Below are 13102 nucleotides of genomic sequence, written 5' to 3'. Positions count from 1 at the left end.
AAAAACACAATTTTAGCAAAGGATTGCTCCCATTAGCAAAGGATAACTAACCCTGATAGCTAACAGTGAGAGAGATCAGTAAACTGTCATAAATTAAATAAAACGACTGCCAAGTGGAAAAAAATAGTGCCCAAAACATTTTTTCACCCAGTACCTCAGAAAATTAAACGATTTTACATGCCAGCAAAAAACGTTTAACATTAATAAATTGAGTGTTATTAAAAAGCCTGTTGCTAGTCCCTGCAAATTAGGCTAAAGTTTTATGCATACAGTATAATTCCAGTGAAGTGCCATTCCCCAGAATACTGAAGTGTAAAATATACATACATGACAGCCTGATACCAGTTGCTGCTACTGCATTTAAGGCTGAGTTTACATTATATCGGTATGGCAGAATTTTCTCATCAATTCCATTGTCAGAAAATAATAAGCTGCTACATACCTCTTTGCAGATTAATCTGCCCGCTGTCCCCTGATCTGAAGTTTACCTCTCCTCAGATGGCCGAGAAACAGCAATATGATCTTAACTACTCCGGCTAAAATCATAGAAAAACTCAGGTAGATTCTTCTTCAAATTCTACCAGAGAAGGAATAACACACTCCGGTGCTATTATAAAATAACAAACTTTTGATTGAAGGTATGAAACTAAGTATAATCACCACAGTCCTCTCACACATCCTATCTATTCGTTGGGTGCAAGAGAATGACTGGTAATGGCAGTTAGGGGAGGAGCTATATAGCAGCTCTGCTGGGTGAATCCTCTTGCACTTCCTGTTGGGGAGGAGTTAATATCCCATAAGTAATGGATGATCCGTGGACTGGATACACTTAACAAGAGAAAGTTTAGATTTTGATGACACATCAGCAGACCAAGACATAAGCCATAACGCTCTACGCGCTAAAATGGCAAAGCCTGCATTCTTTGCCGCTAATTTAGCCATTTGAAAAGCGGCATCGGTAATAAAAGAATTAGCTAGCTTGAGAGCCTTAATTCTATCCAAAATATCATCTAATGGGGTCTCAACCTTAAGAGACTCCTCTAGCTCCTCAAACCAAAAAGCTGCTGCAGTAGTTACTGTAACGATGCACGCTATAGGTTGTAGAAGAAAACCCTGATGAATAAACAAATTCTTTAAAAGATCCTCTAATTTTTTTATCCATAGGATCTTTGAAAGCACAACTGTCCTCAATAGGTATAGTTGTACGCTTAGCCAGGGTAGAAATAGCTCCCTCCACCTTAGGGACCGTCTGCCAGGAATCCCGAATGGTGTCAGATATGGGAAACATTTTCTTAAAAGTAGGAGGGGGAGAGAACGTAATGCCTGGTCTATCCCATTCCTTAGTAACAATGTCCAAAATCCTTCTAGGGACTGGAAAGACTTTAGTGTAAGTAGGGACCTCTAGATATTTATCCATTTTACACAATTTCTCTGGTGGGATTACAATATGGTCACAATCATCCAGAGTCGCTAAAACCTCCCAGAGTAACAATCGGAGGTGTTCAAGCTTAAACTTAAAGGCCGTCACATCTGAGTCTGTTTGAGGGAACATCTTTCCTGAGTCTGAAAGCTCTCCCTCAGACAGCAAATCCCCCACCCCCAAATCAGAACACTGTGAGGGTACATCGGAGATGGCCAATAAACATCAGAGGGCTCAGAATTTACTCTAACACCTGACCTGCTGCGCTTACCCTGTAAACCTGGCAGTTTAGACAATACCTCTGTAAGGGTAGTGGACATAACTACAGCCATATCTTGCAGGGTAAAAGAATTAGACGCGCTAGAAGTACTAGGCGTCGCTTGAGCGGGCGTTAAAGGTTGTGACACTTGGGGAGAATTGGATGGCATAACCTGATTCTCTTCAGACTGAGAATCATCCTGAAACATACTTTTATCACCTAAAATATGTTCTTTGCAATGTAAGGCCCTTTCAGTACATGAGGGACACATTTTAAGTGGGGGTTCCACAATGGCTTTTTAACACATAGAACATTGACTTTCCTCAATGTCAGACATGTTGAAACAGACTAGTAATAATCACAAACAGTCTTGAAAACACTTTATTTAGTGAAAAAAAAAAACAATCTGAAAAACGGTACTGCGCCTTTAAGAGTAAAAAAGCGTACAATTTTTCCAAAACTGCTCCAAAATGTTATAATTATCACAATTTTAGTATATATGTGTCTTATCTTGCCAGCTAAGATTGCACCACAAGTAAGGAATGCTTAACCCTTAATGGAAAAAAACATTACTCAAAAACGTTATGAAATTAAGATAGCAACCCCCTGCACCTCACCACAGCAGAGCTGTGGCACCTACCTACCCTCAGGGGTCTGCTAAGTCACTATCACTTCGTTTAGGCTAAATCTTCAGTTTAGGCCCACCGGAGCTGGAGCTTGCTGCTTGCATAGGAATTTCAACTGCGCATCTGAGGCGTGAAATTAGGCCCCGCCCATCTACATTGATGTCTCTCTGCCTAGTAAAAACCGCTGTAAAGCGGTCTAGAACCTAGCCATGTGGGTTTTTCATATACCCAATTCAATCTTGTAAGCCATGTGAAACCCTCCAGTGCCATCACATAAAAAAAGTTTGCTCATAAAAACGTTAAGTTGCCCTCTAAACATAAAACCGTTTTGTCTCAAAAACATTATGTTACCAGTGTCAACCAATTTTCAGCCCATAACATACAGGTCCCAGTAATAACCCTTCTATCACATGTAGGATTACTGCTTACCCTTTCCCTCATGGGGATACTGTCAGCCAGTTCTGAAATAACACAGTCTCTCCAGAAAAAAATTACTGAACATACCTCAATGCTTGTAGAATGAAAAAGAATGAAAAAGAATGAAGCTTCTCAAGTACTCCTCAGCCATTCTGTGGGAACTTCTCTGGATCTTAGTGACAACTGCTAAGATCATCAGTCTCCAGGCAGAATTCTTCATCCATCTGCTGCCTGGGAAAACATAGAACTCACCAGTACCATTTAAAATAAAAAAGTCTTGCTTGAAGAAAATAAAAACTATCATATTAACACCTCTTTCACTTTACCCCTTCCTATTACTTAGTATAGGCAAAGAGAATGACTGGAGGTGGAGAGAAGGGAGAAGCTATATATACAGCTCTGCTGTGGTGCTCTTTGCCACTTCCTGTAAGCAGGAGGATAATATCCCACAAGTAAGGATGAATCCGTGGACTCGTCGTATCTAGTAGAAGAAATTGGGTTTAATGTCCCTTTAAACTTGCATGATTCAGATAGAACATGTCATTTTAAGTACCATTTGTAAATAACAGAAAATCTTAGAATATGGAATATCAGCTCCCACCTAGCAACTTCATAATGCAACCTGGCAGGCAAAATGTTATGTGGAGAACATGGTTACTACAAACTAAAGTTATTTTCCATTATTGTTAGGTCTTCTGGAGAAAAAAAAAAAAAAAGAAAAAAAACCACAATGTATAAATTTGTGTGGGTACCTCACAGAAAAGGTTGAAATGTATAGGCGCCAAACAATCATACCCAGCATAAGTATAAGAAAATGGCTCAGTAACAAACGGGTTAAAGAAGGGTTTAACAAAAACAGAATTTATGCTTACCTGATAAATTACTTTCTCCAACGGTGTGTCCGGTCCACGGCGTCATCCTTACTTGTGGGAATTATCTCTTCCCCAACAGGAAATGGCAAAGGCCATATAGTCCCTCCTAGGCTCCGCCCACCCCAGTCATTCGACCGACGGACAGGAGGAAAAATATAGGAGAAACCATATGGTACCGTGGTGACTGTAGTTAGAGAAAATAATTCATCAGACCTGATTAAAAAACCAGGGCGGGCCGTGGACCGGACACACCGTTGGAGAAAGTAATTTATCAGGTAAGCATAAATTCTGTTTTCTCCAACATTGCTGTGTCCGGTCCACGGCGTCATCCTTACTTGTGGGAACCAATACCAAAGCTTTAGGACACGGATGAAGGGAGGGAGCAAATCAGGTTACTTAAACGGAAGGCACCACGGCTTGCAAAACCTTTCTCCCAAAAATAGCCTCCGAAGAAGCAAAAGTATCAAATTTGTAAAATTTGGCGAAAGTGTGCAGTGAAGACCAAGTCGCTGCCTTACATATCTGGTCAACAGAAGCCTCGTTCTTGAAGGCCCATGTGGAAGCCACAGCCCTAGTGGAGTGAGCTGTGATTCTTTCAGGAGGCTGCCGTCCGGCAGTCTCATAAGCCAATCGGATGATGCTTTTAAGCCAAAAGGAAAGAGAGGTAGAAGTCGCTTTTTGACCTCTCCTTTTACCAGAATAGACAACAAACAAAGAAGATGTTTGTCTGAAATCTTTTGTAGCCTCTAAATAGAATTTTAGAGCACGGACTACGTCCAAATTGTGTAACAAACGTTCCTTCTTTGAAACTGGATTCGGACATAAAGAAGGTACAACTATCTCCTGGTTAATATTCTTGTTAGAAACAACCTTTGGAAGAAAACCAGGCTTAGTACGCAAAACCACCTTATCTGCATGGAACACCAGATAGGGCGGAGAACACTGCAGAGCAGATAACTCTGAAACTCTTCTAGCAGAAGAAATAGCAACCAAAAACAAAACTTTCCAAGATAGTAACTTAATATCTATGGAATGTAAAGGTTGTAACGGAACCCCTTGAAGAACTGAAAGAACTAGATTTAGACTCCAGGGAGGAGTCAAAGGTCTGTAAACAGGCTTGATCCTAACCAGAGCCTGAACAAATGCTTGAACATCTGGCACAGCTGCCAGTCTTTTGTGTAGTAAGACAGATAAAGCAGAGATCTGTCCCTTTAGAGAACTTGCAGATAATCCTTTCTCCAAACCTTCTTGTAGAAAGGAGAGAATCTTAGGAATTTTTATCTTATTCCATGGGAATCCTTTGGATTCACACCAACAGATATATCTTTTCCATATTTTATGGTAAATCTTTCTAGTTACCGGTTTTCTGGCCTGAACCAGAGTATCTATCACAGAATCTGAAAACCCACGCTTTGATAGAATCAAGCGTTCAATCTCCAAGCCGTCAGCTGGAGGGAGACCAGATTTGGATGTTCGAATGGACCCTGAACAAGTAGGTCCTGTCTCAAAGGTAGCTTCCATGGTGGAACCGATGACATATTCACCAGGTCTGCATACCAAGTCCTGCGTGGCCACGCAGGAGCTATCAAGATCACCGAGGCCCTCTCCTGTTTGATCCTGGCTACCAGCCTGGGAATGAGAGGAAACGGTGGAAATACATAAGCTAGGTTGAAGGTCCAAGGTGCTACTAGTGCATCTACTAGAGTCGCCATGGGATCCCTGGATCTGGACCCGTAGCAAGGAACCTTGAAGTTCTGACGAGACGCCATCAGATCCATGTCTGGAATGCCCCATAATTGAGTTAGTTGGGCAAAGATCTCCGGGTGGAGTTCCCACTCCCCCGGATGGAATGTCTGACGACTCAGATAATCCGCTTCCCAGTTTTCCACACCTGGGATGTGGATCGCAGATAGGTGGCAGGAGTGATCCTCCGCCCATTGAATTATTTTGGTCACTTCTTTCATCGCCAGGGAACTCCTTGTTCCCCCCTGATGATTGATATACGCAACGGTCGTCATGTTGTCTGATTGGAATCTTATGAATCTGGCCTTTGCTAGCTGAGGCCAAGCCCTGAGAGCATTGAAGATTGCTCTTAGTTCCAGAATGTTTATCGGGAGAAGAGACTCTTCCCGAGACCATAGTCCCTGAGCTTTCAGGGATTCCCAGACCGCGCCCCAGCCCACTAGACTGGCGTCGGTCGTGACAATGACCCACTCTGGTCTGCGGAAGCTCATTCCCTGGGATAGATGGTCCAGGGTCAGCCACCAACGGAGTGAATCTCTGGTCTTCTGATCTACTTGAATCATTGGAGACAAGTCTGTATAGTCCCCATTCCACTGTTTGAGCATGCACAGTTGTAATGGTCTTAGATGAATTTGTGCAAAAAGAACTATGTCCATTGCTGCAACCATCAACCCTACTACTTCCATGCACTGCGCTATGGAAGGACGTGGAACAGAATGAAGAACTTGACAAGTGCTTAGAAGTTTTGACTTTCTGACCTCTGTCAGAAAAATCCTCATTTCTAAGGAATCTATTATTGTTCCCAAGAAGGGAACTCTTGTTGACGGAGACAGAGAACTTTTTTCTATGTTCACCTTCCATCCGTGTGATCTGAGAAAGGCCAGAACGATGTCTGTATGAGCCTTTGCTTTTGACAGGGACGACGCTTGTATTAGAATGTCGTCCAAGTAAGGTATTACTGCAATGCCCCTCGGTCTTAGAACCGCTAGAAGGGACCCTAGTACCTTTGTGAAAATCCTTGGAGCAGTGGCTAACCCGAATGGGAGGGCCACAAACTGGTAATGTTTGTCCAGAAAGGCGAACCTTAGGAACTGATGATGTTCTTTGTGGATAGGAATATGTAGGTACGCATCCTTTAGATCCACGGTAGTCATAAATTGACCTTCCTGGATAGTGGGTAGAATCGTTCGAATGGTTTCCATCTTGAACGATGGGACCCTGAGAAATTTGTTTAGGATCTTCAAATCCAAAATTGGTCTGAAAGTTCCCTCTTTTTTGGGAACTACGAACAGATTTGAATAAAATCCCATTCCTTGTTCCTTTATTGGAACTGGGTGTATCACTCCCATCTTTAACAGGTCTTCTACACAATGTAAGAACGCCTGTCTCTTTATTTGGTTTAAGGATAAGTGAGACATGTGGAACCTTCCCCTTGGGGGTAGTTCCCTGAATTCCAGAAGATAACCCTGAGAAACTATTTCTAGTGCCCAGGGATCCTGAACATCTCTTGCCCAAGCCTGAGCAAAGAGAGAGAGTCTGCCCCCTACTAGATCCGGTCCCGGATCGGGGGCTACTCCTTCATGCTGTTTTGTTAGCAGCAGCAGGCTTCTTGGCCTGCTTACCCTTGTTCCAGCCTTGCATCGGTTTCCAGGCTGGTTTGGGTTGTGAGGCATTACCCTCTTGCTTAGAGGATGCAGAATTAGAGGCCGGTCCGTTCCTGAAATTGCGAAAGAAACGAAAATTAGACTTATTCTTGGCCTTGAAAGGCCTATCTTGTGGAAGGGCGTGGCCCTTTCCCCCAGTGATGTCTGAGATAATCTCTTTCAATTCTGGTCCAAATAGAGTTTTACCTTTGAAAGGGATGTTAAGCAATTTTGTCTTGGATGACACATCCGCTGACCAAGACTTTAGCCAAAGCGCTCTGCGCGCCACGATTGTAAACCCTGAATTTTACGCCGCTAATGTAGCTAATTGCAAAGCGGCATCTAAAATAAAAGAGTTAGCCAACTTAAGTGCGTGAACTCTGTCCATAACCTCCTCATATGGAGTCTCTCTACTGAGCGACTTTTCTAGTTCCTCGAACCAGAACCACGCTGCTGTAGTGACAGGAACAATGCACGAAATGGGTTGTAGAAGGTAACCTTGCTGTACAAAAATCTTTTTAAGCAAACCCTCCAATTTTTTATCCATAGGATCTTTGAAAGCACAACTATCCTCGATAGGAATAGTAGTGCGCTTGTTTAGAGTAGAAACTGACTGGAAAAGGTGTCTAACATAGTGCCTGCTGTTAAAAAACGTTCCCCAAGTTTATAAATGTGAATTATCAGCATAAACATGTATAAAATGCCCAAATAAAGCAATCGATTTAGCCCATAAAAGTGTCTACCAGTTTTATAGCCCATATTAAGCCCTTTATTCTGTTTGCTTGACTAAGAAAATGGCTTACCGGTCCCCATGAGGGGAAATGACAGCCATCCAGCATTACATGGTCTTGTTAGAAATATGGCTAGTCATACCTTAAGCAGAAAAGTCTGCTAACTGTTTCCCCCAACTGAAGTTACTTCATCTCAACAGTCCTATGTGGAAACAGCAATCGATTTTAGTTACTGTCTGCTAAAATCATCTTCCTCTCACAAACAGAAATCTTCATCCTTTTCTGTTTCAGAGTAAATAGTACATACCAGCACTATTTTAAAATAACAAACACTTGATAGAAGAATAAAAAACTACATTTAAACACCAAAAAACTCTTAACCATCTCCGTGGAGATGTTGCCTGTGCAACGGCAAAGAGAATGACTGGGGTGGGCGGAGCCTAGGAGGGACTATATGGCCAGCTTTGCTGGGACTCTTTGCCATTTCCTGTTGGGGAAGAGATAATTCCCACAAGTAAGGATGACGCCGTGGACCGGACACACCAATGTTGGAGAAAAAAAGTTATAAATTTTGTCTCTGTTGAAATGTACCAGTAGTGTGATTCGGTTACCAGTGAACAACATCTAATTTAAAAACTCAAACATATACACACATACTATATATATATATATATATATATATATATATATATGTTTTGAACAAGACACAGTGTGGAGGACGCCGGCATGGTGGATATGCTGTGAATCTGGCAATTTCAAGTTCGAATATCAGAGCAAGTGAAGAGCTGCATAGGCAGAATACATCGCTGTGAGTCACACCACGGATGAGATCCTGTCAGGTAATACCGTAGAGTGTGTGAAGAAAGCGAAGGTAAGCCATGCAGTAATAAGTCTTGCACCCTGAAGTTTTGAAGTTTGGTGTATCACTTACACATGGGATTAAGTTTTCAACAGTGAATTACCTTTCTTGGACTCTCATATTATTGTCTCAAATCCGGTACCGGAGCAAATACATGGCATTGAGATATCAAGGACAGTATTCTGTTTATATGTAACCGGAGCGTGTTTTTAACACTCAAGTGCCCGGCATTAGAGATGGACTTTCTCATGAGTCGGTTTTAAACCCTGCATATGCTAGCCAACAGACGTCAGTAGTGCACTACACTTGCAACTTGTTCATTGCCATTTTCTCAGCATGTATCTTTTTGGCTATGTTTTTATTAAAATGTATATGTTCGGCAAACCTGTTTAGGATGTCATTTCCAACTATACTGTGAGGGTGGTTTTGGTGCGGCCAGTATTCCGCTTTAGCTCTTTAGATTTTGTAGAGTTCTTTTCTAACTAATTTGGTTATATATATATATATATATATATATATATATATATATATATATATATACACATATATACACACACACACATATATATATATATATATATATATATATATATATATATATACACACACACATATATATATATATATATATATATATACACATACATACACAGACACACACACACACATATATATATATATATATATATATATATATATATATATATATATATATATATATATATATATATATATATATAAAAGGGAACTTAAAACATTACATATTCTTCTTAAATAAAAAATATAGCATGTGTTCTGTTGTCTACTCACTGGATTCCCCAATAGATATACACGGAAATCTGTGGCATTAACACCAGAAAATCGAAGCCCCTGGGGAGGGAAAAAGATGAATGTTTAAAACAAGACATTGGAAACTGCTGTCTTTAAGCCAATAGCTAAGATACTATACACAAAAACATAAATTATGCTTACCTGATACTTTAATTTCCATCTGTGGGAGGAGAGTCCACTGCTTCATTTATTACTTGTGGGAATTAAGACACCTCAGCCAAAGGCTTAAATACCTCCCCCACTGCCCTCATCCCCCAGTCATTCTGCCAAGGGAACAAGGAACAGTAGGAGAAATATCAGGGTATAAATGGTGCCAGAAGATTAATAATAAATTTAGGCCCGCCCACCAGAGAAACGGGCGGGTGCAGTGGACTCTCCCTCCCACAGATGGAAATTAACTAATCAGGTAAGCATAATTTATGTTTTCAATCTCAATGGGAGGAGAGCCCACTGCTTCATTCATTACATGTGGGAACAAATAAATACCCAAGCTCTAGAGGACACTGAAGGAAAAAAAAGGGAGGGTAAAAGGAGGCGGACACTATACTGAGGGCACCAAAGCCTGCAGAACCTCTCTCTCAAAAGCTGCTTCCGCCGAAGCAAAAACATTAAATTTATAAAATTTTGCAAAAGTATGTAAGGAAGACCAAGTGGCCGCCTTACAAATCTGCTGCATAGAGGCCTCATTCTTAAAGGCCCAAGAAAAGGCCACAGCTCTATTCAAGTGAGCCGTAATCCTCTGAGGAGGCTTGTGTCCCGCTGTCTCATATGCCAGACGGATCAAACTCCTCAACCAAAAAGATAGAGAAGTGGCAGAGGCCCTTTGGCCCCTGCGCTTCCCTGAATACACAACAAATAAGGACAAAGACTGTCTGAACTCCTTCGTGGCCTGAAGATAAAACTTTAACGCCCGAACCACATCCAGAAGAAGGGTTAGGACACAAAGAAGGAACTACTATTTCCTGATTGATGTTACGACTCAACACCACCTTGGGAAGGAATCCCAATCCAGTGCGAAGAACAGTCTTATCTGCATGAAAAACTTGCACTGCAAGGCCGCCAAATCAGAGACTCTGCGCGCCGATGCAATAGTCAGTAATAATAGGACTTTCCATGAAAGAACCTTAATGTCAAGTGCATGCATAGGTTCAAACTGAGCCCTCTGTAAGACCTTAAGAGCCAAGTTTAAGCTCCAAGGAGGAGCTGGATTCCTTAAGACAGGCCTGATCCTAACCAGAACCTGAACAAAGGACTGAATATGTCAGGAAGCTCTGCAAGTTTCTTATGCAACAGTACAGATAAATCCAAGATCTGTCCCCTTAGGGAACTGGCGGCAAGACCCTTATCCAGACCAAAGGCCAAAATCCTGGATACCCTGACCTTATGACAGGGATATCCTCATTCCTCACATCAGGACAAGTAGGTCCTCCACACCTTGTGGTAGATGCCTACCTTGTGGTAGGACCGGCTTCCTGGACTGTACGAAAGTGTCAATCACTTTTTCTGAAAATTCTCTCTTGGCTAAGACTAATCGTTCAATCTCCACGCAGTCACCCCCAGAAAATCGAGATTTTGATGTAGAAAGGGACCTTGAACCAGCAGATTCCTGCGACAAGGTAACTTCCACGGCGGAGATGACGACATTGCCACCAGATCCGCAAACCACATCCTCCGCGGCCACGACGGAGCAATCAGAATAGCCGAATCTTGCTCCTGCTTTATGCGGGCCACTACCCGAGGTAGAAGAGGTAACGGTGGAAATATGTAAATTAGGTTGAAGTCCCAGGGTACCGCCAAGGCATCTATCAGTACCGCCTGTGGATCCCTGGATCGCGACCCGTATCTGGGTAGCTTGCAATTAAGTCTGGATGCCATGAGATCTATCTCAGGCGTGCCCCATCTGCTGCAGATCTCAGCGAACATCTCGGGATGGAGGGACCCTTCCCCTGGATGAAATGTCTGTCTGCTCAGAAAATCCGCTTCCCAGTTGTCCACACCCGGGATGTGGATCGCTGAGAGCGAACAATTGTGAGTCTCTGCCCATTCTAGAATCCAAGATACTTCCCTCATGGCTAGGGAGCTTCTCATCCCCCTGATGGTTTATGTAAGCCACCAAGGTAATGTTGTCCTACTGGAATCTGAAGAATCGAGACGACCCCAGAAGGGGTCAAGCCCTCAAAGCATTAAATATCGCTTGAAGTTCCAGAATATTTATAGGAAGACTCGACTCTTCTCGAGTCCACCTGCCCTGTGCCTTTCTGGCACCCCAAACAGCTCCCCATTCTGATAGACTTGTATCCGTGGTCACAATCTCCCAGGATGGTCTCAAAAAGGATGTCCCCTGAGACAACTGTCTCGTTCGGGTTCACCAAGATAGGGACTCCCTAGCCGGTCTGTTTAGAGATATCTGTTGGGACAGGTCTGAATGATCGCCATTCCATTGTCTCAACATGCACAGCTGAAGAGGTCTAAGATGGAACCTTGGGAACGGAATGACATCTATGCTTGATACCATGAGCCCAATCACCTCCATACACCTGGCCACAGATGTCCTGGAGGTTGTCTGAAGAGCTAGACAGTTGGACACAAGCTTTCAACGTCTCTGATCTGTCAAAAATATCTTCATGGCTGAAGAATCTATTATCGTACCCAGGAATTCCACCCTGTTGCTGGGGATCAATTAACTCTTTCCTTAGTTTATCTTCCACCCGTGGGACCGAAGGAGAAGAGCTCTCGAGTGATCCTCCGCAAGACTGTAGGACGGAGCCTGGATCAGGATATCGTCCAGTTAAGGTGCCACTGCAATTCCTCTGGCTCTCGCTACCGTGAGAAGAGCTCCCAGAACCTTTGTGAAGACTCTTGGGGTAGTCGCCAGACCAAACGGTAGGGCAACGAACTGGAAGTGCTGGTCCAGGAAGGCGAATCTTAGAAACCTGAGGTGATCCTTGTGGATTGGAATATGAAGGTAAGCATCCTTCAGGTCTATAGTCATCATAAATTGCCCTTCTTGAACCAGGGGCAAAAAAATCGACCTGATCATCTCCATCTTGAACGATGGAACTGACAAGAATTTGTTTAGGGTCTTTAGGTCCAGAATTGGACGAAACGTGCCCTCCTTCTTTGGGACCACAAAAAAGGTTTGAATACCCCAGACCTCTTTCTGCCAGAGGGACTGGGAAGATTACCTCTTTTCTGGTCTTGAAGATATGTTTGACAGGAAGAATCTGCCTCTGGGCGGATAAGACTTGAAACCTATCCTGTAACCCTGGGATACGACCTCCAGAAACCAAGGGTCTATAAGACTCTTCTCCAGGCTTCCGCAAAAAGAGATAGTCTGCCTCCTACATGATCCGAGAACGGCCAGGGGGCCGACCCTTCTTGCCAACCTTGACTCTCCAAACTTCTTGTTCTGCTTGGACTTGTTTCAAGAGTTAGCTGGCTTCCAAGATCCCTTGGATTGCTTCGACTTTAGGGCAGGCTGCTGGCGCTGAGACTTGTCCGCACGAAAGGGAAGAAAAGTAGATCCCTTAGGTTTAGCCTTCTTATCCTGAGGCAAGAAGGCACCCTTGCCACACGTGACCGCAGATATGATAGAATCGAGGCCCGGGCCAAACAAAACCTTCCTCTTGAATGGAAGGAAAAGCAAACAAGACTTAGAAGTTATGTCAGCACACCACGACCTTAACCACAGAGCCCTGCGG

The 13102-nt window shown here is 43.0% G+C and overlaps 1 protein-coding gene across 1 annotated transcript in view; it reads right to left on the bottom strand.

Moving 5' to 3' along the window:
- Positions 1 to 13102, bottom strand: part of POMT2 (protein O-mannosyltransferase 2) — a 277327-nt gene that overhangs the window by 65098 nt on the left and 199127 nt on the right. The window contains exon 17 of the mRNA XM_053697367.1: positions 9381 to 9440. Coding sequence (XP_053553342.1) covers positions 9381 to 9440 — 60 coding nt within the window. The remainder of the gene's footprint in view (positions 1 to 9380; positions 9441 to 13102) is intronic.

This window comes from Bombina bombina, chromosome 1, assembly GCF_027579735.1.
Source record: "Bombina bombina isolate aBomBom1 chromosome 1, aBomBom1.pri, whole genome shotgun sequence".
Taxonomy (NCBI): Eukaryota; Metazoa; Chordata; class Amphibia; order Anura; family Bombinatoridae; genus Bombina; species Bombina bombina.
This window is presented reverse-complemented; position numbering and strand designations above follow the sequence as displayed.